Here is a 25,774-nt window from a genome sequence, read left to right as displayed (position 1 = left end):
CAGTGTGTCTGATGAGACTGCCTCTATCAGTGTTGAGTCTACTCCTTAGAGGTGTGTGTGTGTCTTAATGATGTGTGTGTGTGTATAGACCTGAAGCGTCTCCTCCCGGCAGTGTTGAGCCCGGACCCCTCAGAACTGCAGAAGGCCATCGAGGTGCAGCTGCTGCGGAGCGCTGTGGCCGCCATGACAACGGCCAATCACGAGCAGGAACCAAAGGCCATGCCCAACTCAGAGTGAGTCTCTCATTGGATCCTGGAGATCACTTTTTGTTGAATCACGTATTAATGTATTAGTGCTGGGTAGGAACAAAAACCTGCAGAATTGTGGAACACTTCATTGGGAAGATCTGTTGCATACTCCTCGGTTCCTTCTCAAAACCCATTGGAGGAGGTGAAAGGGGCAGGACCTCAGACTTTGTCATCCAATGGGTTGTAAGAGAGAGACAGAGGAAACAGCTGTCGTTGAGATCTTCCATTATGTCTTCCACATTCCATTTAGATTGAGCTGGGTTCAGTTGGACTGACCGCTGTTTCTATGTGTTCTGTCTGTGCTGCTCTGTGGGCCCTGGTCAAAAGTAGTGCACTATATAGGGAATAGGGTGCCATTTGGGACATACTATGGGTGCCTCATAATAATATCTCCTTTACCCTGAAGTGTACAGTCGTTCACTACTTCCCACTACTCTAAAAGCATTGTATTGGTGGAGACATGGGCTGGTGGGAGTTTCTACCATTTTTGTGATACCAGTCATTTCCTTTCCCAATCAGGTGACAGGAAGTGACCACACTGGGAGGAAGGAGAGATAATAGCTTATGTCTTCTGTGTGTGTTGCAGTACCCTGGTCCGTTACCTGAAGCAGACGGGTCGTATCTCTCTGGGTCCCCTCCGCCTCTCCACCCTCACCCTCTCTGACGGCCTGCCCACCCTCGCCACCCTGCAGTTACACTGCTGCTCCGCCCTGGAGAACACACTCAGCGGACAGGAGGTACACACACACACACACACACACACCCTCGCCACCCTGCAGTTACACTGCTGCTCCGCCCTGGAGAACACACTCAGCGGACAGGAGGTACACACACACACACACACCCTCGCCACCCTGCAGTTACACTGCTGCTCCGCCCTGGAGAACACACTCAGCGGACAGGAGGTACACACACACACACACACCCTCGCCACCCTGCAGTTACACTGCTGCTCCGCCCTGGAGAACACACTCAGCGGACAGGAGGTACACTACATGACCAAAAGTATGTGGACACCTGCTCGTCAAACATCTCATTCCAAAATCATGGGTATTAATATGGAGTTGGTCCCCCCCTTTGCTGCTATAACAGCCCCCACTCTTCTGGGAAGGCTTTCCACTAGATGATGGAACATTGCTGCGGGGATTTGCTTCCATTCAGCCACGAGCATTAGTGAGGTCAGGTACTGATGTTGGGCGATTAGGCCTGGCTCGCAGTCGGTGTTCAAATTCATCCCAAAGGTGTTAGATGGGGTTGAGGTCAGGGCTCCGTGCAGGCCAGTCAAGTTCTTCCACACTGATCTCAACAAACCATTTCTGTATGGACCTCGCTTTGTGCACAGGGGCATTGTCATGCTGAAACAGGAAAGGGCCTTCCCCAAACTGTTGCCACAAAGTTGGAAGCACAGAATTGTGCATGGTGATCTTAGGCTTGTGTGCGGCTGCTTGGCCATGGAAACCCATTTCATGAAGCTCCCTTCAAACGGTTCTTGTGCTGAAGTTGCTTCCAGAGGCAGTTTGGAACTCGGTAGTGATTGTTGCAACCGAGGACAGACGATTTTTACGCGCTTAAGCACTCGGCGGTCCCGTTCTGTGAGCTTGTGTGGCCTACCACTTTGCGGCTGAGCCGTTGTGTCTCCTAGACGTTTCCACTTCACAATAACAGCACTTACAGTTGACCAGTGCAGCTTTAGCTGGGCAGAAATGTGATGAACTGACTTGTTGGAAAGATCCTATGACGGTGCCACGTTGAAAGTCACTGAGCTCTTAAGTACGGGCCGTTCTACTGCCAATGTTTGTATATGGAGATTGCATGGCTGTGTGCTCGACGTTATATACCTGTCAGATTCAACAACTGAGACATAAACTGAACAAGTTCCACACACATGTGACTAACAGAAATTGAATAATGTGTCCCTGAACAAAGGGTGGGTCAAAATCAAAAGTAACAGTCAGTATCTGGTGTGGCCACCAGCTGCATTAAGTACTGCAGTGCATCTCCTCCTCATGGACTGCACCAGATTTGCCAGTTCTTGCTTTGAGATGTTACCCCACTCTTCCACCAAGGCACCTGCAAGTTCCCGGACATTTCTGGGGGGAATGGCCCTACACCGTTGTTGCCGGTGATGTCTGGTGAGGACCTGCCTTACAATAGGCCTACAAGCCCTCAGTCCAGCCTCTCTCAGCCTATTGCGGACAGTCTGAGCACTGATGGAGGGGTTGTGCCTTCCTGGTGTAACTCGGGTAGTTGTTGCCATCCTGTACCTGTCCCGCAGGTCTGATGTTCGGATGTACCGATCCTGTGCAGGTGTTGTTACACGTGGTCTGCTACTGCGAGGACGATCAGCTGTCCGTCCTGTCTCCCTGTAGCGCTGTCTTAGGCGTCTCACAGTACGGACATTGCAATTTATTGCCCTGGCCACATCTGCAGTCCTCATGCCTAGAATGCCTAAGACAAGTTCACACAGATGAGCAGGGACCCTGGGCATCTTTCTTTTGGTGTTTTTCAGAGTCAGTAGAAAGGCCTCTTTAGTGTCCTAAGTTTTCATAACTGTGACCTTAATTGCCTACCGTCTGTAAGCTGTTAGTGTCTTAACGACCGTTCCATAGGTGCATGTTCATTAATTGTTTATGGTTCATTGAACAAGCATGGGAAACAGTGTTTAAACCCTTTACGATGAAGATCTGTGAAGTTATTTGGATTTTTACAAATTATCTTTGAAAGACTGGTCCTGAAAAAGGGACGCTTCTTTTTTTGCTGAGTTTGTTTATATATATATATATATATATATATATATATATATATACACACACACACACACACACACATACATACAGTGGGGAGAACAAGTACTTGATACACTGCCGATTTTTGCAGGTTTTCCTACTTACAAAGCATGTAGAGGTCTGTAATTGTTATCATAGGTACACTTCAACTGTGAGAGACGGAATCTAAAACAAAAATCCAGAAAATCACATTGTATGATTTTTAAGTAATTAATTTGCATTTTATTGCATGACATAAGTATTTGATCACCTACCAACCAGTAAGAATTCCGGCTCTCACAGACCTGTTAGTTTTTGTATAAAAGACACCTGTCCACACACTCAATCAAACAGACTCCAACCTCTCCACAATGGCCAAGACCAGAGAGCTGTGTAAGGACATCAGGGATAAAATGTTAGACCTGCACAAGGCTGGGATGGGCTACAGGACAATAGGCAAGCAGCTTGGTGAGAAGGCAACAACTGTTGGCGCAATTATTAGAAAATGGAAGAAGTTCAAGATGACGGTCAATCACCCTCGGTCTGGGGCTCCATGCAAGATCTCACCTCGTGGGGCATCACTGATCATGAGGAAGGTGAGTGATCAGCCCAGAACTACACGGCAGGACCTGGTCAATGACCTGAAGAGAGCTGGGACCACAGTCTCAAAGAAAACCATTAGTAACACACTATGCCGTCATGGATTAAAATCCTGCAGCGCATGCAATGTCCCCCTGCTCAAGCCAGCGCATGTCCAGGCCCATCTGAAGTTTGCCAATGACCATCTGGATGATCCAGAGGAGGAATGGGAGAAGGTCATGTGGTCTGATGAGACAAAAATAGAGCTTTTTGGTCTAAACTCCACTCGCCGTGTTTGGAGGAAGAAGAAGGATGAGTACAACCCCAAGAACACCATCCCAACGTGAAGCATGAAGGTGGAAACATCAATCTTTGGGGATGCGTTTCTGCAAAGGGGACAGGACGACTGCACCGTATTGAGGGGAGGATGGATGGGGCCATGTATCGCGAAATCTTGGCCAACAACCTCCTTCCCTCAGTAAGAGCATTGAAGATGGGTCGTGGCTGGGTCTTCCAGCATGACAACGACCCGAATCACACAGCCAGGGCAACTAAGGAGTGGCTCCGTAAGAAGCATCTCAAGGTCCTGGAGTGGCCTAGCCAGTCTCCAGACCTGAACCCAATAGAAAATATTTGGAGGGAGCTGAAAGTCCGTATTGCCCAGCGACAGCCCCGAAACCTGAAGGATCTGGAGAAGGTCTGTATGGAGGAGTGGGCCAAAATCCCTGCTGCAGTGTGTGCAAACGTGGTCAAGACCTACAGGAAACGTATGATCTCTGTAATTGCAAACAGGTTTCTGTACCAAATATTAAGTTCTGCTTTTCTGATGTATCAAATACTTATGTCATGCAATAAAATGCAAATTCATTAGTTAAAAATCATACAATGTGATTTTCTGGATTTTTATTTTAAATTCCGTCTCTCACAGTTGAAGTGTACCTATGATAAAAATTACAGACCTCTACATGCTTTGTAAGTAGGAAAAACCTGCAAAATCGGCAGTGTATCAAATACTTGTTCTCCCCACTGTGTATGTGTGTGTGTATGTGTGTGTGTATGTGTATATATATATATATATATATATGTATATATATATATATATATATATATATATATATATATATATATATATATATATATATATATATATACATATACATATACATATACATATACATATACATATACATACACACACACACACACACACACCCCCTAACCCCTCCTCCTCTCCAGGACTGTCTGATCCCCCTGTACAGTGAAGCGCTCAGCACCTGTAAACAACAGGATGTCCAGCCGTGGCTCCACGCGCTGAGATACACCATCTACCAGAGACAACTACTGCTCAAGCTCAAAGGTACACAATGTACCTGTGTATCCCTGTGTGTGTGTCCCTGTGTGTTGTTTCTGCTCTCTTAGACTCTGTGCTTTATATCTATCTGTATTTATTTCAGTGGGTGTGTGGGGTCCCTGTTGGTGGGGTCCCCATCATGTGACTCACGTTAACCCTCTCTCGCTTCCTGTGCTCCATTACCCAGGCTCCTCTGCTCCGCTGGACGGCCACCTTATGGAACTGTGTCTGACGGCCGTCAAGTTCGCCCGGAAACAGGGCAACATCGCCCTGGCAACGCGGCTGCTGGGCCAGTGCAGCGAGGAGGAGGGAGGAGAGGATGGGTTGAGCCGTGCGTTCAGGCGTCTGACACTAGAGGGAGCTGTGGGGGAGAAGTGGGGACCTGAACTACAGATCGAGAAGGCGAAAGTACTCTGCACTGCGGGTGTGTGTGTGTGTGTGTGTGTGTGTACGTACGTGTGTGTGTGTTTTAGTGTTTGGCTTTCTCATCTTTCTCTCTCCCCTTATTCCTCCCCCAACTCTCTCATGCTCCACCTCTCTCCCCCTCCCTTCTCCTCTCTCTCCCCCTCTCTCTGTCTTCTCCCTCCTCTCTCCCCCTCCCTCCCCCCTCTCTCTCTCCCCCCCTCTCTCTCTCCCTCCGTCTCTCTCTCCCCCCCTCTCTCTCCCCCCTCCCTCTCCCTCTCTCTCTCCCCCTCCCTTCTCCTCTTCCTCCTCCTCCAGGTCAGTCCATGGCAGCCATGGAGATGTTGAGTTCCTATGCTCTGTCTTACTGTCGCTCAGGGAAGTGTGAGCGCGCCGCCTGTTGCTCCGTCCTCACTCTGTGTAAGTAGTGCTTCCAGTGCTTCCCAAATGGCACCCTATTCCCAACATAGTGCTCTTATTTGGGGGAGAAGAGTGCCATTTGAGATGCAGGCGTACCAGGGTTGGTACCCGTCTCTCTGTCCTGTGCATACAGGATAATTGCTGCATGTTACTGCAATTTCAGGGGCCTTTTTTTTTTTTTTAGAAAACCTCCCATGTGTATTTTTGGCACGGCCCTGTTCTAACCGTCTCTGTCTGTAGGTAAGTGGCTGCTGGCGGACTGGAAGGACATGACCCCTCAGCTCAAACAGGTGGTGAAGAGGTCAGGGGTCGCTGTCTTTCCCCCCCTCAGCCGGAACATCACAGCCCTGCTGGAGCTACCCCTAGAGGACCAGGGCATGCCCCGAATCACAGCTGAGACCACAGGTAGGACACACCCCCTAAACTGCCTGAGTGTGGGTGTAGGAGAACCAAACTTGGTCCTGGGGAAGCTCTACCAGGCTGTAACCTAACCCCTACACACTAACCCCTCTCTCTCTCTGCCTCCGTAGTGAGTGTGGGTGTAGGAGAACCAGACTTGATCCTGGGGCAGCTCTACCAGTTGTCCACCAGTCAGGCCCCGGAGGTGGCCAAGTCCTGGGCGGCTCTCGCCAGCTGGGCCTATCGCTGGGGACGGAAGGTGGTTGACAACGCCAGGTACCTACTCTGCCAGTTGTTGTTTTATTATGCCCTTTTAGTTTTGATTTTCAGTTGTCGTGAAACACACATGAATACAGACGTGGTAAAAGCTGTTGATAACACATGAATACAGACGTGGTACATTCCGTGGTAAAAGCTGTTGATAACACATGAATACAGACGTGGTGCATTCTGTGGTAAAAGCCGTTGATTAAACATGAATTCAGACGTGGTACATTCTGTGGTAAAAGCTGTTGATAACACATGAATACAGATGTGGTAAAAGCTGTTGATAACACATGAATACAGACGTGGTACATTCTGTGGTAAAAGACGTTGATAACATATGAATACGGACGTGGTACATTCTGTGGTAAAAGCTATTGATAACACATAAATACGGACGTGGTACATTCTGTGGTAAAAGCCGTTGATTAAACATGAATACAGACGTGGTACATTCCGTGGTAAAAGCTGTTGATAAGACATGAATACAGATGTGGTAAAAGCTGTTTGATAACACATGAATACAGATGTGGTACATTCTGTGGTAAAAGCTGTTTGATAACACATGAATACAGACGTGGTACATTCTGTGGTAAAAGCTGTTGATAACACATGAATACAGACGTGGTACATTCTGTGGTAAAAGCTATCTACCTCTCTTCCCGTCATCGCTCTCTTCCATCCCTCTCTCTCCTCTCCTCACATACTTCTGTCCTCTTTCCCCTCTCTCTCCTCCCATCCCTCTCTCCTTTCATCTCTCCTCCCCTACTTCCGTCCCTCTCTCTCATCTTCCGTCCCTCTCTCTCATCTTCCGTCCCTCTCTCTCATCTTCCGTCCCTCTCTCTCATCTTCCGTCCCTCTCTCTCATCTTCCCTCCCATCCCCTCTCTCTCTATTCCTCCAGTCAAGGTGAAGGTGTGCCTCTGCTCCCGGGAGAGAAGGAGGAGATCGAGGAGCTTCTCCCAGAATGCACCAGTGAGGAGGACAAGGAGACCATCTTCAGCATCCTGGGTCAGGCCATGTGTCGACCCGCCGGAATACAGGTGTGTGTGAGCTCATGAGGAATGGATAACTGTTGAATTAGTAACTATTGTTTTAGTATGTACACATCTTGTGCTTTCTCCCAGTGTTCTGAAAATATCATAGTTCATCCAGGATAGAAGTTTAGAACTTGAGTCTACATGGAACTGCATAACAAAGTGACCCGGTTTGTGTCTCTTTTTCCATGTGTGTCTCTACCTTTTAGACTCTCTCTGTCGTCTTTCCTTGATTCCTGACAAATCTCATCTCCTCGTCTCCTCAACTGTATTGGTGGAGAAGGTCCAAGGTCCCGCCCCTCAGACCTTCTCTTCCAATGTGTTTTGAGAAGGGATGGGATGAGAAGACTAGAGGACTGCGTCTATTAAAAAAGAACCTGTTACTCTGGCTGGATCCCAAATCACCTCCCTCCCCTCGCCCCTCCGTTTACACGCTCCTCCCCCATGTGCACAAGTGTCCCAAAGCTGAGAGAGTGAAATATGGAGGGTGTGGGAGCTAATTAAGACCCTCAGATAGCCACTTCGACGAGTCTGACACACTTCCGGCTTAAGAGCAAAGTGGTTTCCCATAACGCACCGCGTAAGTTTTTGGTGCAATTTTTAGGCAATTTCACCAAAATAATTGCGGCATGCCTAATTATATGACACGTGCGTGTGTCTGATTTCGAGGCTTGACACTTAAAACAAATGAAATACCTCCCGAATGATTAACTGTTACTGAGGTTTATATCTTGTAAAACAACGGGGGATTTGTTAATTAGAGTTTCATGCTCTTTTTATTATTTGAAAGGGAAACATGAATTGCATCATTCAAGTCAGGATTGTGTCTTGAAATTGATGGGTTTATTTATCCCCTCGCCACTCTGGAAGTCACCCTCTGAGTTTCCTCAGCAACACGTGACAACGGAGGGCCCTCCAACCGAGTTGGGTTGGGATTCACCGTCTGCCTGCTATCATAACTCTAACTCTCCCCCTCTCTCTCCCTCCCTCCCTCCCTCCAGGATGAGGACATGGCCCTGCAGCAGGAGGAAGATGAGGAGGATGACATGGTGGATGTGATCTGGAGGCAGCTGCTGTCTGCCTGTCCCTGGCTGGAGGAGCAGGGGGAGGTGGAGGGGGTCCAGGGTGGGGGTAGTGGGGTGATGGAGGGTCTGATCCGGGTCTGGAGGAGGGTGGTGGACCGGATCTTCAGCCTCTACAGGGTCTCCTGCAGGGCCTACTTCACCTTCCTCAAACTCAACGCTGGACAGGTGGGTGGAACTCGCTCTCTCTCGTGGGTGGACTGGGACTGGCAGGGGAGACTGGGAGTGGTTAGTCCGGGACTATTTCTATGGGGATTTTCCATTGAGCGTGCTTTTTAGTCTGGGACTAAGCTTAATCTGGGCTCCTGAGTGGCGCAGCGGTCTAAGGCACTGCATCTCAGTGCTTGAGGCGTCACTACAGACCCTGGTTCGATTCCAGGCTGTATCACAACCGGCCGTGATTGGGAGTCCCATAGGGCGGCGCACAATTGGCCCAGCGTCGTCCGGGTTTGGCCGTTGTAGGCCGTCATTGTAAATAAGAATTTGTTCTTAACTGACTTGCCTAGTTAAATAAAGGTAAAATAAATATAATCTGTGTCTGGGAAACTGGCCCTACGAGTACTTGTCTGTAAGATTAATCTTAAAAAGTAGAATTTATGTTGGTCTGGATACATGCTAGAAGATTCTCAGCCCGGTATTGCTATTCATTTCACTATGTTTCTATTAATCTAGGACTTGTGGAAGTTTGGGACATTGTAGGAGATGCCTTCTCTTATAGCCTTTTCACTTTCACTGCATCTCCTTGCCCTCCCTCCATCCATCTCTCCATCCATCTCTTTATCCATCCATCTCTCCCTCCATCTCTCCTTGCCCTCCCTCCATCTCTTCATCCATCTCTTCATCCATCTCTCCTCCATCTCTCCTTGCCCTCCATCCATCATCTCTTCTTCCTCCATCAGGTACCCATGGATGAGGATGATCCCAAGCTGCTGCTGACCAATCAGAACAGCAAGCAGAGCAACGACGATGTCATCGTCATGGCAACGCTGCGGTTGCTACGGCTGCTGGTGAAGCACGCCGGGGAGCTGAGGGAGGGGCTTGAGCTTGGGCTCGCCTCTACCCCCACCGCCCCCTGGAGAGGTAACACACACACACCTCCACTGTCCCCAGCAGAGGTAACGCACACACACACACCTCCACTGTCCCCAGCAGAGGTAACACACACACACACACCTCCACTGTCCCCAGCAGAGGTAACACACACACACACATCTCCGCTGTCCCCTGGAGAGGTAACACACTCACACATCCACCGCCCCCTGGAGAGGTAACACAGAGGGAGCTCTCTGTTCTGATGTGTCCACATTTCTCTGAAGGCTCCTATTGTTACAACCTAGAAATTAATTTATATTTATTAAACTGACATTCTAGTATAAGACCTAGAATACTTTATGGAGAGATTTGAGAGACCTTTGCTACCTTTTCTGTCTCCTGCTAATTCTGCCCCCCCCCCCCCCCCCCCCCCCCCAGGCATCATCCCCCAGCTGTTCTCTCGTCTGAACCACCCAGAGGCTTACATCAGACAGAGTATCTGTAGTCTGCTGTGTCGCGTTGCCCAGGACTCACCACACCTCATCCTGTACCCTGCTATAGTAGGATCACTGTCTCTGGGAGGAGACGCACAGCACGCAGGTACACTCACTCTCACTCACACACACACTCTCTAGCACTCACTCTCTCTCTCTCACGCTCACTCTCTCTCTCACACTCACTCTCTCTCTCACACTCACTCTCTCTCTCTCTCACACTCACTCTCTCTCTCACACTCACTCTCTCTCTCTCACACTCACTCTCTCTCTCTCACACTCACTCGCTCTCTCTCACACTCACTCTCTCTCTCACACTCACTCTCTCTCTCTCACACTCACACTCTCTCTCTCACACACTCACTCTACTCACACTCACTCTACTCACTCTCACACACTCACACACTCACACACTGTGTGTGTTGACAGGTACTCTGTTACTCTCAACTCACCACAACATTTTTGTCACCCAGGCAACAAGCTCCCAGCGGCCCTGCCCACCTTCCTGGGAGGCATGCAGGGGGAGGGGCTATGTGAAGAAGGGGAGGGGGCAATGGGCAGTAACCCCGCCTCCCAGGAGGAAGATGGGCGGGGCGAGGAGTTTCCTGCACTGTGTTCCAGCCAGGACCAGGCCATGATGCATGACTGCTACAGCAAGATAGTGGACAAGCTGTCTGCAGCCAACCCCACTATGGTGTTACAGGTAAATACTTCCCCCTACCACAACCCAACTATGGTGTTACAGGTAAAGAATTTCCCCCTACTACTGGTGTTATAGCTAAATACCTCCCCCTACTACCTGTGTTATAGCTAAATACCTCCCTGCTACTACTGGTGTTCCAGCTAAATGCTTCCCCTCATTACTGGTGTTACAGTTAATTATGTCCCCCTAGTCCTAGCTAGCTCCGCACTCATGCTGCACATAATTATACACTCTTGAATAATGTTACACAGCATGTAGACATTTTGAAACGGTTAATGAATTTACTGTCCATACAGGCTACAACTATTTCCAAAGCAAGAGGATAATTTAACTACCTATTTAGCTAGCTATTAAACAACATTCAACATTCAAAGAAAGCTAACTTTCCTCAGTTCACTACCCTAGAACTTTATTTGTGATAATATGCCAACCGTAATGTAAAATATGCTGTTTTCAAAGCTGATTGTCACCAAACACTTTAATTCACTGGGTTAAATGATTTGTCTTTCCCTCGGCGAACTGACTATGCATCTCCGTGCATCGTGACTTGTGAATGACCGCAGTCTTCTTAAAGAGACAGCACGTATTTAAGAGAAGAAATGCAACGCTTATAAATAATATTTAGAACTGTTATTATTCAGAAACACAAAATACTGTCAAATACCATCATACTGTCTAAAATGAGACTAATATCGGGATATGACATTTGGGCCGTATCGCCCAGCCCTGCTTGTGTTTTGTGGGGACCTGGGAGTCTTGTGGGGACCTGGCTGTCTTGTGGGGACCTGTGCTAACCATGTGTGACTTTGTGTGTCCGTCCGTCCGTGGGTCCCCAGGTGCAGATGCTGGTGGGAGAGCTGCGCCGCGTGACACTGCTGTGGGATGAGTTGTGGCTGGGGGTCCTGCAGCAGCAACACATGCACGTCCTGCGCAGGATACAGCAGCTAGAGGACGAGGTCAAGAGAGTGCAGAACAACAACACACTACGCAAGTGAGTCTCACACACTCAGGACACACACAACACACACTACTAGGATACATGATGAATCTCAAACACATGTTTTAGAATGACCTAACTCCAGTCACAAAACAGTCACTCATACACAAGTGACAGAATAGTGTGTCATGGCCTGTGTGGTCCAGTGGTTAACGCTGTAGCCCCTGTCTCTGGTACTGTATAGTCTAGGCTGGCAGAGGTTAGTCTCTGGTACTGTATAGTCTAGGCTGGCAGAGGTTAGTCCCTGTCTCTGGTACTGTATAGTCTAGGCTGGCAGAGGTTAGTCCCTGTCTCTGGTACTGTATAGTCTAGGCTGGCAGAGGTTAGTCCCTGTCTCTGGTACTGTATAGTCTAGGCTGGCAGAGGTTAGTCCCTGTCTCTGGTACTGTATAGTCTAGGCTGGCAGAAGTCATGGGTTCCATTCTGACCCTCTGCACTTTTCACTTCCTTTGTTTTGTCCTCTTCACTGTCCTATCTCAACATATATATATATATGTATATATGTGTGTGTGTGTATATGTGTATATATATATATATATATGTATATATATATATATATATATATATATATATATATATATATAATATATGTATATATATATGTATATATATATGTATATATATATATATATATATATATATATATATATATATATATATATATATATATATGTATATATATATATATATATGTATGTGTGTGTGTGTTTAAACCCTATTAAAGGAAGATAGATAAACAGTGTGTCTTCCCCTCTGTCAGGGAGGAGAAGGTAGCCATCATGCGTGAGAAGCACTCAGCTCTGATGCGTCCTGTGGTGTTCGCGCTGGACCATGTGAGGAGCATCACCACCACGCCCGCCGAGACCCCCCACGAGACCTGGTTCCAGCAGACCTATGGGGACCCCATCACCTCGGCCCTGGAGAAACTGAAGTGCCCTCACAACCCGGCCAACCCGGCCAGCAGCTGGGTCCCATTCAAACAGGTAGTGCCAGGACCGTGGGTGGGGGTGTGTTTGTTCCGTGAGGGCGTAGGGTGAAGTTGCCCCCCCCCCAGAAGCTGATCTTGGGTCAGCTTTGCATTTTCCCCCACTGATGGTTAAAGGTAGACTCAGCGAGATGCCGTTAACACGAGCAGCACCGAGTGGCGCAGTGGTCTAAGGCACTGCATCGCAGTGCTAGCTGTGCCACTAGAGATCCTGGTTCGAATCCAGGCTCTGTTGTAGCCGGCCGCGACCGGGAGACCCATGGGGCGGCGCACAATTGGCCCAGTGTCGTCCAGGGTATGGGGAGGGAATGGGCGGCAGGGATGTTTGCAATGCCAGGGTTGTGGGTTCGGCCAGTAAGAAAAAAATAATAATAATGTATGCACTCACTAAACTGTAAGCCGCTCTGGATAAGAGCGTCTGCTAAATGACAAAAAAAAAGAAAAAGATATTGAGATATCTAGCTAATGACAAATGCTCTTCAAATAGGTAACTGTACAAAATAAAATGCTCATATTGACAAAGACAACATTAACATAAAAAAAACGAGAGCTAAATTCAGCAGGCTAGCTAGCTACTATGCCTTGTTTTGGCTGACTGTCTACTCAGCTTGTTATCAAAACCAAAGTTAATTTCAGTCTCATCTTATCCATCAGAACAAATACTCTAAAATGTCAATATTCTAATTACCAACATAAAAACATTGTTATACAGTTTCTTAACTTAATGTTGCTGTCCTGATCTCAATGACAGAGCAACTTGTTAGAAACCTTTCAGGTCCAGTGAAGGCCAGGCGCCTCCCTGGGGTAGCATTCACTTTTAGTCACCGTGCTAAAACTCTAAATTTGCTCCATCCTGCCAATGACGCATTGGCGTCAGTTGTTTCTATGGCAATTCAAGATGGCGCTACCATGCTGTTAGGTTCTGAACAAACAGAGTAAAAACTCACGGACGACTAGAAAAAGCTCAAACCAAGTTTATTCAACCCACTGGGTCATACAGCAGCAAAGACAAACATACAAGACACACAAGCACATCTTTAAATCTTCCAACTAGGCGGAGTCATCAGAGGTTAGACCCTGTCTGGTAGGCGGAGTCATCAGAGGTTAGACCCTGTCTGGTAGGCGGAGTCATCAGAGGTTAGACCCTGTCTGGTAGGCGGAGTCATCAGAGGTTAGACCCTGTCTGGTAGGCGGAGTCATCTCCTTGCATGTCTAAGATACAATCCTTCTCTGTCAGGCAGAAACACAGTAGGTTCCTCTTACTGGTGTTGTCATGGCCCTGCCTACGTCTAGAGCTCATGGCCGTGGAAATATGTGTGTGTGAGAGAGGACTATAATCAGATGGTCTTCGGGGTGAGCCCCTGTGGCCCTCCTCCTCCAAGCAGTGTCTTCTCTCTTCATCTGTTGACCTTATCTCGAGTTAAGTTCCACATTCCTCATGGTCCCTCAGCAGCTGGTCTGCCTTATCAAGAACTGAAACTAGACTGTTGCCCTTTGCCTCCCTCCTAAGGAACATTCATATCAACAATAACATATTTGAACAGAATATTAACTTTCTGCATTTCCCCTTTTGTCGCTCTCTCTCCACGTCGCTCAGTCGCTCTCCACACACCTAGTACCTCTTTACCCTTCCTTGACCCCTAACATATACATTCCTTATACATGTAAAGTAGTCAATAAATTCTAGTATGGTAACATGAATAAATATATTTCAAGCTAGAATCCAACAATACCTCTAATAAACATTGTTCAAGATCCAAATCCCCTAAAAATAGAGATGTTTCTATGTTAAATGCACATGTTTAGTATTAGTGTATTGAAGACCTCGCTTTGCTTTACTTCCTAAAGTGTTTCCATTCTCTTTAAGATTAGGATTGGGGGAAAGGAAGCTGATCCTAGATCTGTGCTTAGGGGAAACTTGACCCTGATGTGTGAAAGTGCTTTTTGTTTCCATGACTGTCCATGTATCTGTAACCTTTTGAAATGTATACATTTTTGTTGAATGTAATGTGATTTGTGGATTTAAATAGTGTTTAAAATGTGTCTCCTAGATCATGCTGAGTCTTCAGCAGAGGGCTCAGAAGAGGACCAGCTATCTGCTACGTCTGGACCAGATCAGCCCCCGCCTGGCTGCAATGGCGACCACAGAGATGGCGTTGCCGGGCGAGGTGTCGGCGACGGACGCGTTGACCATCCAGAGTGTTGGTAACACCATCACCATCCTGCCAACCAAGACCAAACCCAAGAAACTACACTTCCTGGGCTCCGACGGACGCAACTACCCTTACCTCTTCAAAGGTAGATAACAGACACACACTTAGCACACACACACGATGGACGCAACTAGCTCTACCAGACAGAACAACCTCCAGGCAGACAACCAGTAGGAATATAAAGCCTGAACCTCATTCTCCTCCCTTCTACCTCCATTCCTCCCTCCTCTCTCGTTCCCTCTCTCTGATTTGACCCTAATCTATTCTCTTTCTCTTTCAGGTCTGGAGGACCTCCACCTAGATGAGAGAATCATGCAGTTCCTTTCCATAGTCAACACAATGTTCACCAAGGTACGTACGATCGTTCATTGATTGATCATTTAAAGTACAAGGCCGCTCCAGCCAGAGGCAACAGTATAGAGCATGGGTCCTGTGCGGTTCAGCTGTAAAAAATACACCAAAAATAATAAATCTAGTATAATACTTCATTAAACCTGAAGGCTTGTTCCAGTAATGTTTACATAAAGAAAATAAATAAAAAGCTCTACTTCTTCTAGGAAAGATGGACGGTTTTATCTGGTCATACGACTGCTACTGTTTTCTGCATAGCATAACTCTATGTTCCTCTCTAGGTGAACCAGCAGGAGCGCCCCCACTTCCACGCCCGCCACTACTCCGTCACCCCGCTGGGGACGCGCTCAGGTCTCATCCAGTGGGTGGATGGCGCCACGCCGCTGTTTGGCCTCTACAAGCGTTGGCAGCAGAGAGAGGCCGTGCTGCAGGCCCAGAAGGTAGTGTGTGTGGGTGGAGGTGTGCGTTTGAGTTATGTTTTGTAGGAACATTCTCTGTGAATGTGTAGCGCTCAATAAATACAACATTCAACATTGAAACTATGGCAAAGCCAAACACATTGGTGGGGCCATTGGCCTTGAGGCCTCTCTGTACTCCTCTCTCATCCCTCCCTCTCTCATCCCTCTCTCCTCTCTCCCCCCCTCTCCTCTCTCCCCCCCTCTCCTCTCTCCCCCCCTCTCCTCTCTCCCCCCCTCTCTGTACTCCTCTCTCTCCTCCCCCCATCCCTCTCTCCCCCCTCTCATCCCTCTCTCCCCCCGTTCTCCCTCTCCCTCCTCCCCCCAGGCCCAGGATTCGTTCCAGCAGCAGCCCCAGCCCCTCCCTCTGGTCCCACGGCCCAGTGAGCTCTACTACAGCAAGATAGGCCCCGCCCTGAAGGGGGTGGGGCTCAGCCTGGACGTTTCGCGGCGCGATTGGCCGCTCAGCGTGATGAGGGAGGTGCTTAAGGAGCTGATGGCGTCCACGCCCCCTAACCTGCTGGCCAAGGAGCTGTGGTGCTCTTGTACCACGCCTAGCGAGTGGTGGAGGGTCACACAGGTGAGCGGGGGTCAGAGGTCATAACAGGGTTTATTGGGGGTCAGTCAAGGGTTAGAGGTCACACAGGTGGTGAGGCTTCTTATCCTTGTATCCTTTCCCTGATAAAAACACAAAAGATGAAAACATGGCGGAACTAAGATTTGATATAGGATTGTTATGACGAGTTTCTCTGGTATCGAGTACTTCAGGATGTAAGAGAATAGTTACACACATAGATGGAGAGTTGGTTCAGGGTATTTAATATTACAGTACCGGATTCACATGACAAGCGGTACGGGCGTAGCCTATTGTCATCTGAATGATAGGCATACAAAATCTCTCAGTTTATATAAGTCTTTGCAAGCTAATTCCATCCAACAGTTGCCAACCATTGAGTGTCACTCCCAACAACAATAGTATCACCCTATATGGTATTGTGTTGCACCCTAGTCAGGATATTCCATCACATACTCCTTCTAAGATCAGCACCAGTGGCCCCCAAGCTGTCTTGGCACGCAGACCTTCTGGCACCCACCAGTGACAGAAATAATTACATGGAATGTCCTCATCCTCCCAATCCCCATGCAGCTCATAATATCAAAGACATTAACAAATACTGTATAAAAAGACGTTTATATAAAGGATCCACCCATAGAGTTGGATAGAGGACTCATCTTTGTGTCTGTGTTAATTTCCATAGGAAAAGGTCCTCTATCTTACTCTGTGGATCTACCTGGCTAGGTCTTTCTGACTAGGGCAGATGAAGGAAAGGAAGCCATGTTGGACTAATATGCTTGGAGAAGTCATAAAATGTAAAAAATAAAAATGAAAAAATGAAACATTACTGGTGGCTAATTTAATGGTAAATGAACGGTCCTCTCCTCTTCGGCCTGTGCTCCCTCCTCCTCCTCCTCCTACAGTCTTACGCCAGGTCCACTGCTGTGATGTCTATGGTGGGCTACATCATTGGCCTCGGCGACCGCCACCTTGACAACGTGCTGATTGACATGACAACTGGAGAGGTGGTGCACATCGACTACAACGTCTGCTTTGAGAAAGGTAAATAAATTAAGTTCTTTTTTGAGGTTTGAACAAGCAACCCTCCTGGTTTAGACAAGTTGCTCTGTGGATTTCACTGCTGTTTGTCCTACTGGTGTGTGATGTTTCTCTCTATCGCTCTCTATGTGTGTGTTTCTCTGTGTGTGTGGTCTCCAGGGAAGAGCCTGCGTGTACCAGAGAAAGTTCCGTTCCGTATGACCCACAACATAGAGACGGCCCTGGGAGTGACTGGGGTGGAGGGCATCTTCAGACTCTCCTGTGAACAGGTATGCTAGCTAGTGAAACATTCTTCAGACTCTCCTGTGAACAGGTACGCTAGCTAGTGAAACATTCTTCAGACTCTCCTGTGAACAGGTACGCTAGCTAGTGAAACATTCTTCAGACTCTCCTGTGAACAGGTACGCTAGCTAGTGAAACATTCTTCAGACTCTCCTGTGAACAGGTACGCTAGCTAGTGAAACATTCTTCAGACTCTCCTGTGAACAGGTACGCTAGCTAGTGAAACATTCTTCAGACTCTCCTGTGAACAGGTACGCTAGCTAGTGAAACATTCTTCAGACTCTCCTGTGAACAGGTACGCTAGCTAGTGAAACATTCTTCAGACTCTCCTGTGAACAGGTACGCTAGCTAGTGAAACATTCTTCAGACTCTCCTGTGAACAGGTACACTAGCTAGTGAAACATTTAGGTAATGTCTGTGTCCAAGCTGTGATGCAGCTCATTTGGATTTCCCGGCTTTGTCGGCTGTTGATCACCCCAAACTTCACTTACAACTTAGTCTTGTTTACTTATAAACATTCCTAAAATGTTCCTGTCACATTTGAAGACATTCCTGAAACGTTATTATATATTTTTTGAACGTTTCTGAAACATGCAAACCATATTCTAATCTTCTCTTTTCTGATTCGTCAGGTGGTCCAGATGATGCTAACCTCTCTCCTCTTTGATTGGTCAGGTGGTTCAGATGATGCGTCGTGGGCGGGAGACGCTGCTGACCCTGCTGGAGGCGTTTGTTTACGACCCTCTGGTGGACTGGACGGCCGGGGGGGAGGTGGGCTTCGCCGGGGCCGTGTACGGAGGGGGGGGGCAGCAAGCAGAGAACAAGCAGAGCAAGAGAGAGATGGAGAGAGACATCACACGTTCCCTCTTCTCCTCCCGCGTCGCTGAGATCAAGGTCAGCAGGGAGACACAGACACATGTAGTCACATACATCTCTATCTCTGCATCTGAAATGGCACCCTGTTCCTTATAGAAGTAGTGCACTGTATGTAGTGAGAGTGCCAATTCAGACGATCTGTTCCCCTTACCAGATGTTCTGTGTGTAGCTGAAATAACAAGGCAACTGAAATCTTCCTCCCTTCACTACCTCTCTCTCCCCTCCTTTCCTTCCTCTCTCTCCCCTCCCTCCTTTCCTTCCTCCCTCCCTCCCCTCCTTTCCGTCCTCCCTCCCCTCCTTTCCTTCCTCCCTCTCCCCCTCCCTCCCCTCCTTTCCTTCCTCCCTCTCCCCCTCCCTCCAGGTGAACTGGTTTAAGAACCGTGAGGAGATGTTGGGCGTCCTGCCCCAGGTGGAGGGGGCGGTGGAAGAGTACATCACCCTGCAGAAGCTGCTCTCTCAGGGGGAGAAGATGACCACCAAGATCCTGGAGGAGATGAGCTTCCTGGAGGGGGCAGAGAGCTGCTCAGACCACCTCATACTTACCCTGGAACACAGGTTGGTTACACCTCTAACCCCAGACCACCTCATACTTACCCTGGAACACAGGTTGGTTACACCTCTAACCCCAGACCACCTCATACTTACCCTGGAACACAGGTTGGTTACACCTCTAACCACAGACCACCTCATACTTACCCTGGAACACAGTTATGTAACCCCTGACCTCTAACCCCAGACCACCTCATACTTACCCTGGAACACAGGTTGGTTACACCTCTAACCCCAGACCACCTCATACTTACCCTGGAACACAGGTTGGTTACACCTCTAACCACAGACCACCTCATACTCACCCTGGAACACAGTTATGTAACCCCTGACCTCTAACCCCAGACCACCTCATACTCACCCTGGAACACAGTTATGTAACCCCTGACCTCTAACCACAGACCACCTCATACTTACCCTGGAACACAGTTATGTAACCCCTGACCTCTAACCCCAGACCACCTCATACTCACCCTGGAACACAGTTATGTAACCCCTGACCTCTAACCCCAGACCACCTCATACTCACCCTGGAACACAGTTATGTAACCCCTGACCTCTAACCCCAGACCACCTCATACTCACCCTGGAACACAGTTATGTAACCCCTGACCTCTAACCCCAGACCACCTCATACTCACCCTGGAACACAGTTATGTAACCCCTGACCTCTAACCCCAGACCACCTCATACTCACCCTGGAACACAGTTATGTAACCCCTGACCTCTAACCCCAGACCACCTCATACTCACCCTGGAACACAGTTATGTAACCCCTGACCTCTAACCCCAGACCACCTCATACTCACCCTGGAACACAGTTATGTAACCCCTGACCTCTAACCCCAGACCACCTCATACTCACCCTGGAACACAGTTATGTAACCCCTGACCTCTAACCCCAGACCACCTCATACTCACCCTGGAACACAGTTATGTAACCCCTGACCTCTAACCCCAGACCACCTCATACTCACCCTGGAACACAGTTATGTAACCCCTGACCTCTAACCCCAGACCACCTCATACTCACCCTGGAACACAGTTATGTAACCCCTGACCTCTAACCCCAGACCACCTCATACTCACCCTGGAACACAGTTATGTAACCCCTGACCTCTAACCCCAGACCACCTCATACTCACCCTGGAACACAGTTATGTAACCCCTGACCTCTAACCCCAGACCACCTCATACTCACCCTGGAACACAGTTATGTAACCCCTGACCTCTAACCCCAGACCACCTCATACTCACCCTGGAACACAGTTATGTAACCCCTGACCTCTAACCCCAGACCACCTCATACTCACCCTGGAACACAGTTATGTAACCCCTGACCTCTAACCCCAGACCACCTCATACTCACCCTGGAACACAGTTATGTAACCCCTGACCTCTAACCCCAGACCACCTCATACTCACCCTGGAACACAGTTATGTAACCCCTGACCTATGCCATACAGACAGACGTTTGAGTAACTCCCCGGGCTTGTTTGACATTGCAGCCGACAGTGCAGGCGACTGCCTACTGACTGATCTACAAATTACCTCTAACTAACTACTCAAATAAAATTTTGTCACATTCTTGGTAAACAACCGGTGTAGACAAACTGTGAAATGCTGACTGACAGGTCCTTTTCCAACAGCGCAGAGTTAAAGATAGAAATATTAACACGAGGAATAAATACACAGTAAATAACGAATAACAATAAAAAGTACAAATAACATGGCTATATACAGGGAGTAGAATATAACATGGCTATATACAGGGAGTAGAATATAACATGGCTATATACAGGGAGTAGAATATAACATGGCTATATACAGGGAGTAGAATATAACATGGCTATATACAGGGAGTACCAGGTAATAACATGGCTATATACAGGGAGTAGAATATAACATGGCTATATACAGGGAGTAGAATATAACATGGCTATATACAGGGAGTAGAATATAACATGGCTATATACAGGGAGTAGAATATAACATGGCTATATACAGGGAGTAGAATATAACATGGCTATATACAGGGAGTAGAATATAACATGGCTATATACAGGGAGTAGAATATAACATGGCTATATACAGGGAGTAGAATATAACATGGCTATATACAGGAAGTAGAATATAACATGGCTATATACAGGGAGTAGAATATAACATGGCTATATACAGGGAGTACCAGGTAATAACATGGCTATATACAGGGAGTAGAATATAACATGGCTATATACAGGAAGTAGAATATAACATGGCTATATACAGGGAGTACCAGGTAATAACATGGCTATATACAGGGAGTAGAATATAACATGGCTATATACAGGAAGTAGAATATAACATGGCTATATACAGGAAGTAGAATATAACATGGCTATATACAGGGAGTACCAGGTAATAACATGGCTATATACAGGGAGTACCAGTTATGGCTTACATTTACAATTTGCTCAAGGGCACATTGACAGATTTTTCACCTATTCGGTTTGGGGATTCGAACCAGCGACCTTTCGGTTACTGACCCAACGCTCTGAACCGCTAGGCTACCTGCCGCCCTGCTTGGGGGTAGAAGCTGTTCGGGGTCCTGTCGGTTCCAGACTTGGTGCGCTGGTACCGCTTGCCATGCGGTAGCAGAGAGAACAGTCTATGGCTTGGGTGGCTGGAGTCTTTGACAATTGTTTGGGCCTTCCTCTGACACCGCCTGGTATATAGGTCCTGGATGGCAGGGAGCTTGGCCCCAGTGTTGTACTGGGCCGTACGCACTACCCTCTGTAGCGCCTTATAGTCGTGTGCCTTGCAGTTGCCATACCTAGCCGTGATGCAGCCAGTCAAGATGCTCTCAATGGTGCAGCTGTATAACTTTTTGAGGATCTGAGGGCCCATGCCAAATCTTTTCAGCCTCCTGAAGGGTAAGAGGCGCTGTCGTGCCCTCTTCACAACTGTGTGGGTATGTATGGACCATGTTAATTTTTTGTGATGTGGACACCGATGAACTTGAAGCTCTCGACCCGCTCCACTAAAGCCCCATCAATGTGGATGGGGGTGTGCTAGCCCCTCCGTTTCCTGTGGTCCACGATCAGCTCCTTTGTCTTGCTGACGTTGTAGGAGAGGTTGTTGTCCCGGCACCACACTGCCGGGTCTCTGACCACCTCCCTATAGGCTGTCTCACCGTCGTGTCGTCAGCGAACAGGATCCAGTTGCAGAGGGAGGTGTTCAGTCCCAGGATCCTTATTATTTGTAGATCAGGAAGTCGGTCACAATGCAACACGGATTTGATGCTCTTGAACACGGCCCCTCTCTCTCGCCCTCCCCCCCCCACAGGTACTCTGAGCACACCCAGCTAGCATCTCGTCAGCGTACGGTCCAGGAGTTGATCCAGGGGAAGCAGGGGGACCTGGACCAGTGGATGTCCCAGTACCAAGCAGCCTTCAGCAGCCTGGAGGCCACACAGCTAGCCAGTCTGCTGCAGGACATCAGCAGTCCTATAGACCTGGGTTAGTGTCTGTAGAGGAGGGAGAGGGTGTTCTGTGTGTGGTCACAGCTAGCCAGTCTGCTGCAGGACATCAGCAGTCCTATAGACCTGGGTTAGTGTCTGTAGAGGTGGGAGAGGGTGTTCTGTGTGTGTGTGTGTGTTCACAGCTAGCCAGCCTACTGCAGGACATCAGCAGCCCCATCGTTCTGATTGATTTGGCCTAACCCTCTCTCTCTTCCTCCCTCCCCCAGGCCCTCCCAGCTACGTCCCGGCCACAGCCTTCCTGCAGAACGCCGGCCAGGCCCACCTAATCAGCCAGTGCGAGGGCCTGGAGGCTGAGGTGGGCTCCCTGCTGCAGCAGCGCCGTGGGGCCCTGCGAGGCTGTCTGGAGCAGCTGCACAGCTATGCCACTGTGGCCCTGCTGTACCCGCGGGCCGTGCTGCTGCGCCACAGGGCCCACCTCTGGAAACAGTGGCTGGAAGAGCTGCTCTGTGACATGACTGTTGACCACTGCCAGCAGATATACAGACAGTGAGTTGGAGTGGACACGTGCTGGCTTTCTCTTCACTTTCTCTCTTTCTTACCGTCTCACGCCGTCATGTCTTTCCTTCTCATTCCTCCTCCTCTCTCTGTCCTTTCTCCTTCCTTCACCCCCTCTCTGTCTCTCTCTCTCTGTCTGCTTCTGTCTCTCTCTCTGTCTGCTTCTGTCTCTCTCTCTGTCTGCTTCTGTCTCTCTCTCTGTCTGCTTCTGTCTCTCTCTCTGGCTGCTTCTGTCTCTCTTTCTGTCTGCTTCTGTCTCTCTCTCTGTCTGCTTCTGTCTCTCTCTCTGTCTGCTTCTGTCTGTTTCTCTGTCTCTCTCTCTTTCTGTTTCTCTGTCAGGGTCCTCTGGGATTAGCTGGCTCCTTTTCTTGGTATTTCTGTCCGCATCTCTCTTTATTCTAATATTTCATTATTTGATGAATCTGTGCTCCACCTTCCTCTCTAAACTCTCCTCCCTCCAGGTATGAGGTCCAGTTTGCCCCCCAGCCCCCCCTTGCGTCGTGCCAGTTCCTGTCCAGTGTTGAGCTGGCCTTGCAGCACCAGGCGTCAGAGACCAACACGCGTGTTCTGCGCCAGGCGGAGCGCGTCAAGGCCGAGGGCGCCACGGTACATGCGTGTGAAGAACAGCTTCAGGAGATAGAGCGTTGCATCAGTGTGTTCCTCCTGGAGAATCCAGAGCAGGGCTCTCTCAGCCTGGCCACCATCATCTCATCAGCCCTCTGCGCCCTCACCAGGTCTGTCTGTCTGTCTGTGTCTGTCTGTCTGTCTGTCTCGACAGTAACCTGATGGTTGACGGAGCAACTAGTATTCCTTACGTCTTGTGACAGGGTGAGCGTGTGTGGTGGGGGGGATAGAGGGGTGTATGTGTGTCTGGTCCCCCCCTTTCTAAACCTAATGTTCTCTCTCTGGTCCAGGCGTAACCTGGTGATGGAAGGAGCGGCAGCAGCGGCGGGGGGGCAGCTGGTAGAGTTGACGTCTCGTGACGGGGCCTGGTTCCTGGAGGAGCTGTGTTCTATGAGCGGTAACATCACCTCATTGGTCCAGCTGCTGGGGCAGTGTCAGCTCCTCCCACACGATCTGGACCTGCCCTCGCCGCAGGAGACCGCCCAGACCGTCTACCTGGCCAATGCCGTCTACACCTGTCTACAGGTAAGGGTGGAAGGGGGGTGGAAGCCTGTGTGTAGTGGCGGATAGAGGTGTGTGTGTGTGTGTAGTGGCGGATAGAGGTGTGTGTCTGTGTAGTGGCGGATAGAGGTGTGTGTGTGTAGTGGCGGATAGAGGTGTGTGTGTAGTGGCGGATAGAGGTGTGTGTGTGTGTGTGTGTGTGTGTAGTGGAGGATAGAGGTGTGTGTGTGTGTGTGTAGTGGAGGATAGAGGTGTGTGTGTGTGTGTGTGTAGTGGAGGATAGAGGTGTGTGTGTGTGTGTGTGTGTGTAGTGGAGGATAGAGGTGTGTGTGTGTGTGTGTGTGTGTAGTGGAGGATAGAGGTGTGTGTGTGTGTGTAGTGGAGGATAGAGGTGTGTGTGTGTGTAGTGGAGGATAGAGGTGTGTGTGTGTGTGTGTGTGTAGTGGAGGATAGAGGTGTGTGTGTGTGTGTGTAGTGGAGGATAGAGGTGGTGTGTGTAGTGGAGGATAGAGGTGTGTGTGTGTGTAGTGGAGGATAGAGGTGTGTGTGTGTGTGTAGTGGAGGATAGAGGTGTGTGTGTGTAGTGGAGGATAGAGGTGTGTGTGTGTAGTGGAGGATAGAGGTGTGTGTGTGTGTGTGTGTGTGTAGTGGAGGATAGAGGTGTGTGTGTGTGTGTAGTGGAGGATAGAGGTGTGTGTGTGTGTGTGTGTAGTGGAGGATAGAGGTGTGTGTGTGTGTGTAGTGGAGGATAGATGTTGTGTGTGTGTGTGTAGTGGAGGATAGAGGTGTGTGTGTGTGTGGTCGGTGGAGGATAGAGGTGTGTGTGTAGTGGAGGATAGAGGTGTGTGTGTGTGTAGTGGAGGATAGAGGTGTGTGTGTGTGTGTGCGTGTGCGTGTGCGTGTGCGTGCATGTATTGGAAGGGGGTCCTTTTACAGTTTTGAGTGTTGCATCACTCACACGTCAATGGAATTTAGCCTAATAATCTCTAGGTTGCAACAGAAACCAACGGTCACCTCCACTTCGGGACAGACAATCAGTCCCCAGTCAAAGACAATAGTCATTAGCTAGATACAAAATGTAAGAACATAAACATAGGCTATCTTTGACGACCCCAACAGTAGCTCCTGGAGGTTAACGTTTATGGAAGGTTACGTAAATAAACTCTGTTGACTCTACTGGTTAATTCCCTCAGGTGTAGGTGGGGTTAACCCGTTAAGTGTTTATCCAGGGAATGACGGAAAAGTGAAACAACCAAGCAACTTCTCACCATGCAGGTGAAAGGTTAAATTGACACTGATTATTCCAGTGAGGAAAACTAACAGGGGAGAATAGACACAGGTAATAAAAACTTTGTCACTCAATGACCGTGTCCCAAATGACACCTATTCCCTATATAGTGCACTACTTTTTACCCTATGGGCCATGATCAAAAGTAGTGCACTATATAGGGAATAGGGTGCCATTTGGAACGCATACAATGTCATATGTGAGAGTTGACAAGCCACACTGTAAGTATTTTTTCAGTTTCCATT

At 48.6% G+C, this 25,774-nt stretch overlaps 1 protein-coding gene across 2 annotated transcripts in view; it reads left to right on the top strand.

Moving 5' to 3' along the window:
• Positions 1 to 25,774, top strand: part of smg1 (SMG1 nonsense mediated mRNA decay associated PI3K related kinase) — a 97,477-nt gene that overhangs the window by 30,854 nt on the left and 40,849 nt on the right. For both annotated transcript variants that reach the window (XM_084185977.1, XM_084185976.1), the window contains 26 exons: positions 89 to 233; positions 835 to 985; positions 4,829 to 4,949; positions 5,131 to 5,367; positions 5,664 to 5,765; positions 6,006 to 6,170; positions 6,296 to 6,440; positions 7,332 to 7,470; positions 8,466 to 8,714; positions 9,446 to 9,626; positions 10,017 to 10,178; positions 10,546 to 10,775; positions 11,612 to 11,766; positions 12,533 to 12,755; positions 14,809 to 15,055; positions 15,251 to 15,321; positions 15,603 to 15,761; positions 16,105 to 16,356; positions 17,256 to 17,394; positions 17,551 to 17,660; positions 18,349 to 18,567; positions 18,911 to 19,104; positions 22,426 to 22,598; positions 22,828 to 23,107; positions 23,578 to 23,850; positions 24,031 to 24,265. In XM_084185977.1, coding sequence (XP_084042103.1) covers positions 89 to 233; positions 835 to 985; positions 4,829 to 4,949; positions 5,131 to 5,367; positions 5,664 to 5,765; positions 6,006 to 6,170; positions 6,296 to 6,440; positions 7,332 to 7,470; positions 8,466 to 8,714; positions 9,446 to 9,626; positions 10,017 to 10,178; positions 10,546 to 10,775; positions 11,612 to 11,766; positions 12,533 to 12,755; positions 14,809 to 15,055; positions 15,251 to 15,321; positions 15,603 to 15,761; positions 16,105 to 16,356; positions 17,256 to 17,394; positions 17,551 to 17,660; positions 18,349 to 18,567; positions 18,911 to 19,104; positions 22,426 to 22,598; positions 22,828 to 23,107; positions 23,578 to 23,850; positions 24,031 to 24,265 — 4,757 coding nt within the window. The remainder of the gene's footprint in view (positions 1 to 88; positions 234 to 834; positions 986 to 4,828; positions 4,950 to 5,130; positions 5,368 to 5,663; positions 5,766 to 6,005; positions 6,171 to 6,295; positions 6,441 to 7,331; positions 7,471 to 8,465; positions 8,715 to 9,445; positions 9,627 to 10,016; positions 10,179 to 10,545; positions 10,776 to 11,611; positions 11,767 to 12,532; positions 12,756 to 14,808; positions 15,056 to 15,250; positions 15,322 to 15,602; positions 15,762 to 16,104; positions 16,357 to 17,255; positions 17,395 to 17,550; positions 17,661 to 18,348; positions 18,568 to 18,910; positions 19,105 to 22,425; positions 22,599 to 22,827; positions 23,108 to 23,577; positions 23,851 to 24,030; positions 24,266 to 25,774) is intronic.

The sequence above is a fragment of the Coregonus lavaretus genome (genome assembly GCF_964263955.1).
Source record: "Coregonus lavaretus genome assembly, chromosome: 2".
Classification (NCBI taxonomy): domain Eukaryota; kingdom Metazoa; phylum Chordata; class Actinopteri; order Salmoniformes; family Salmonidae; genus Coregonus; species Coregonus lavaretus.
Note: the sequence above shows the minus strand (reverse complement) of the source record. Positions and strands in the feature narration are given on the sequence as shown.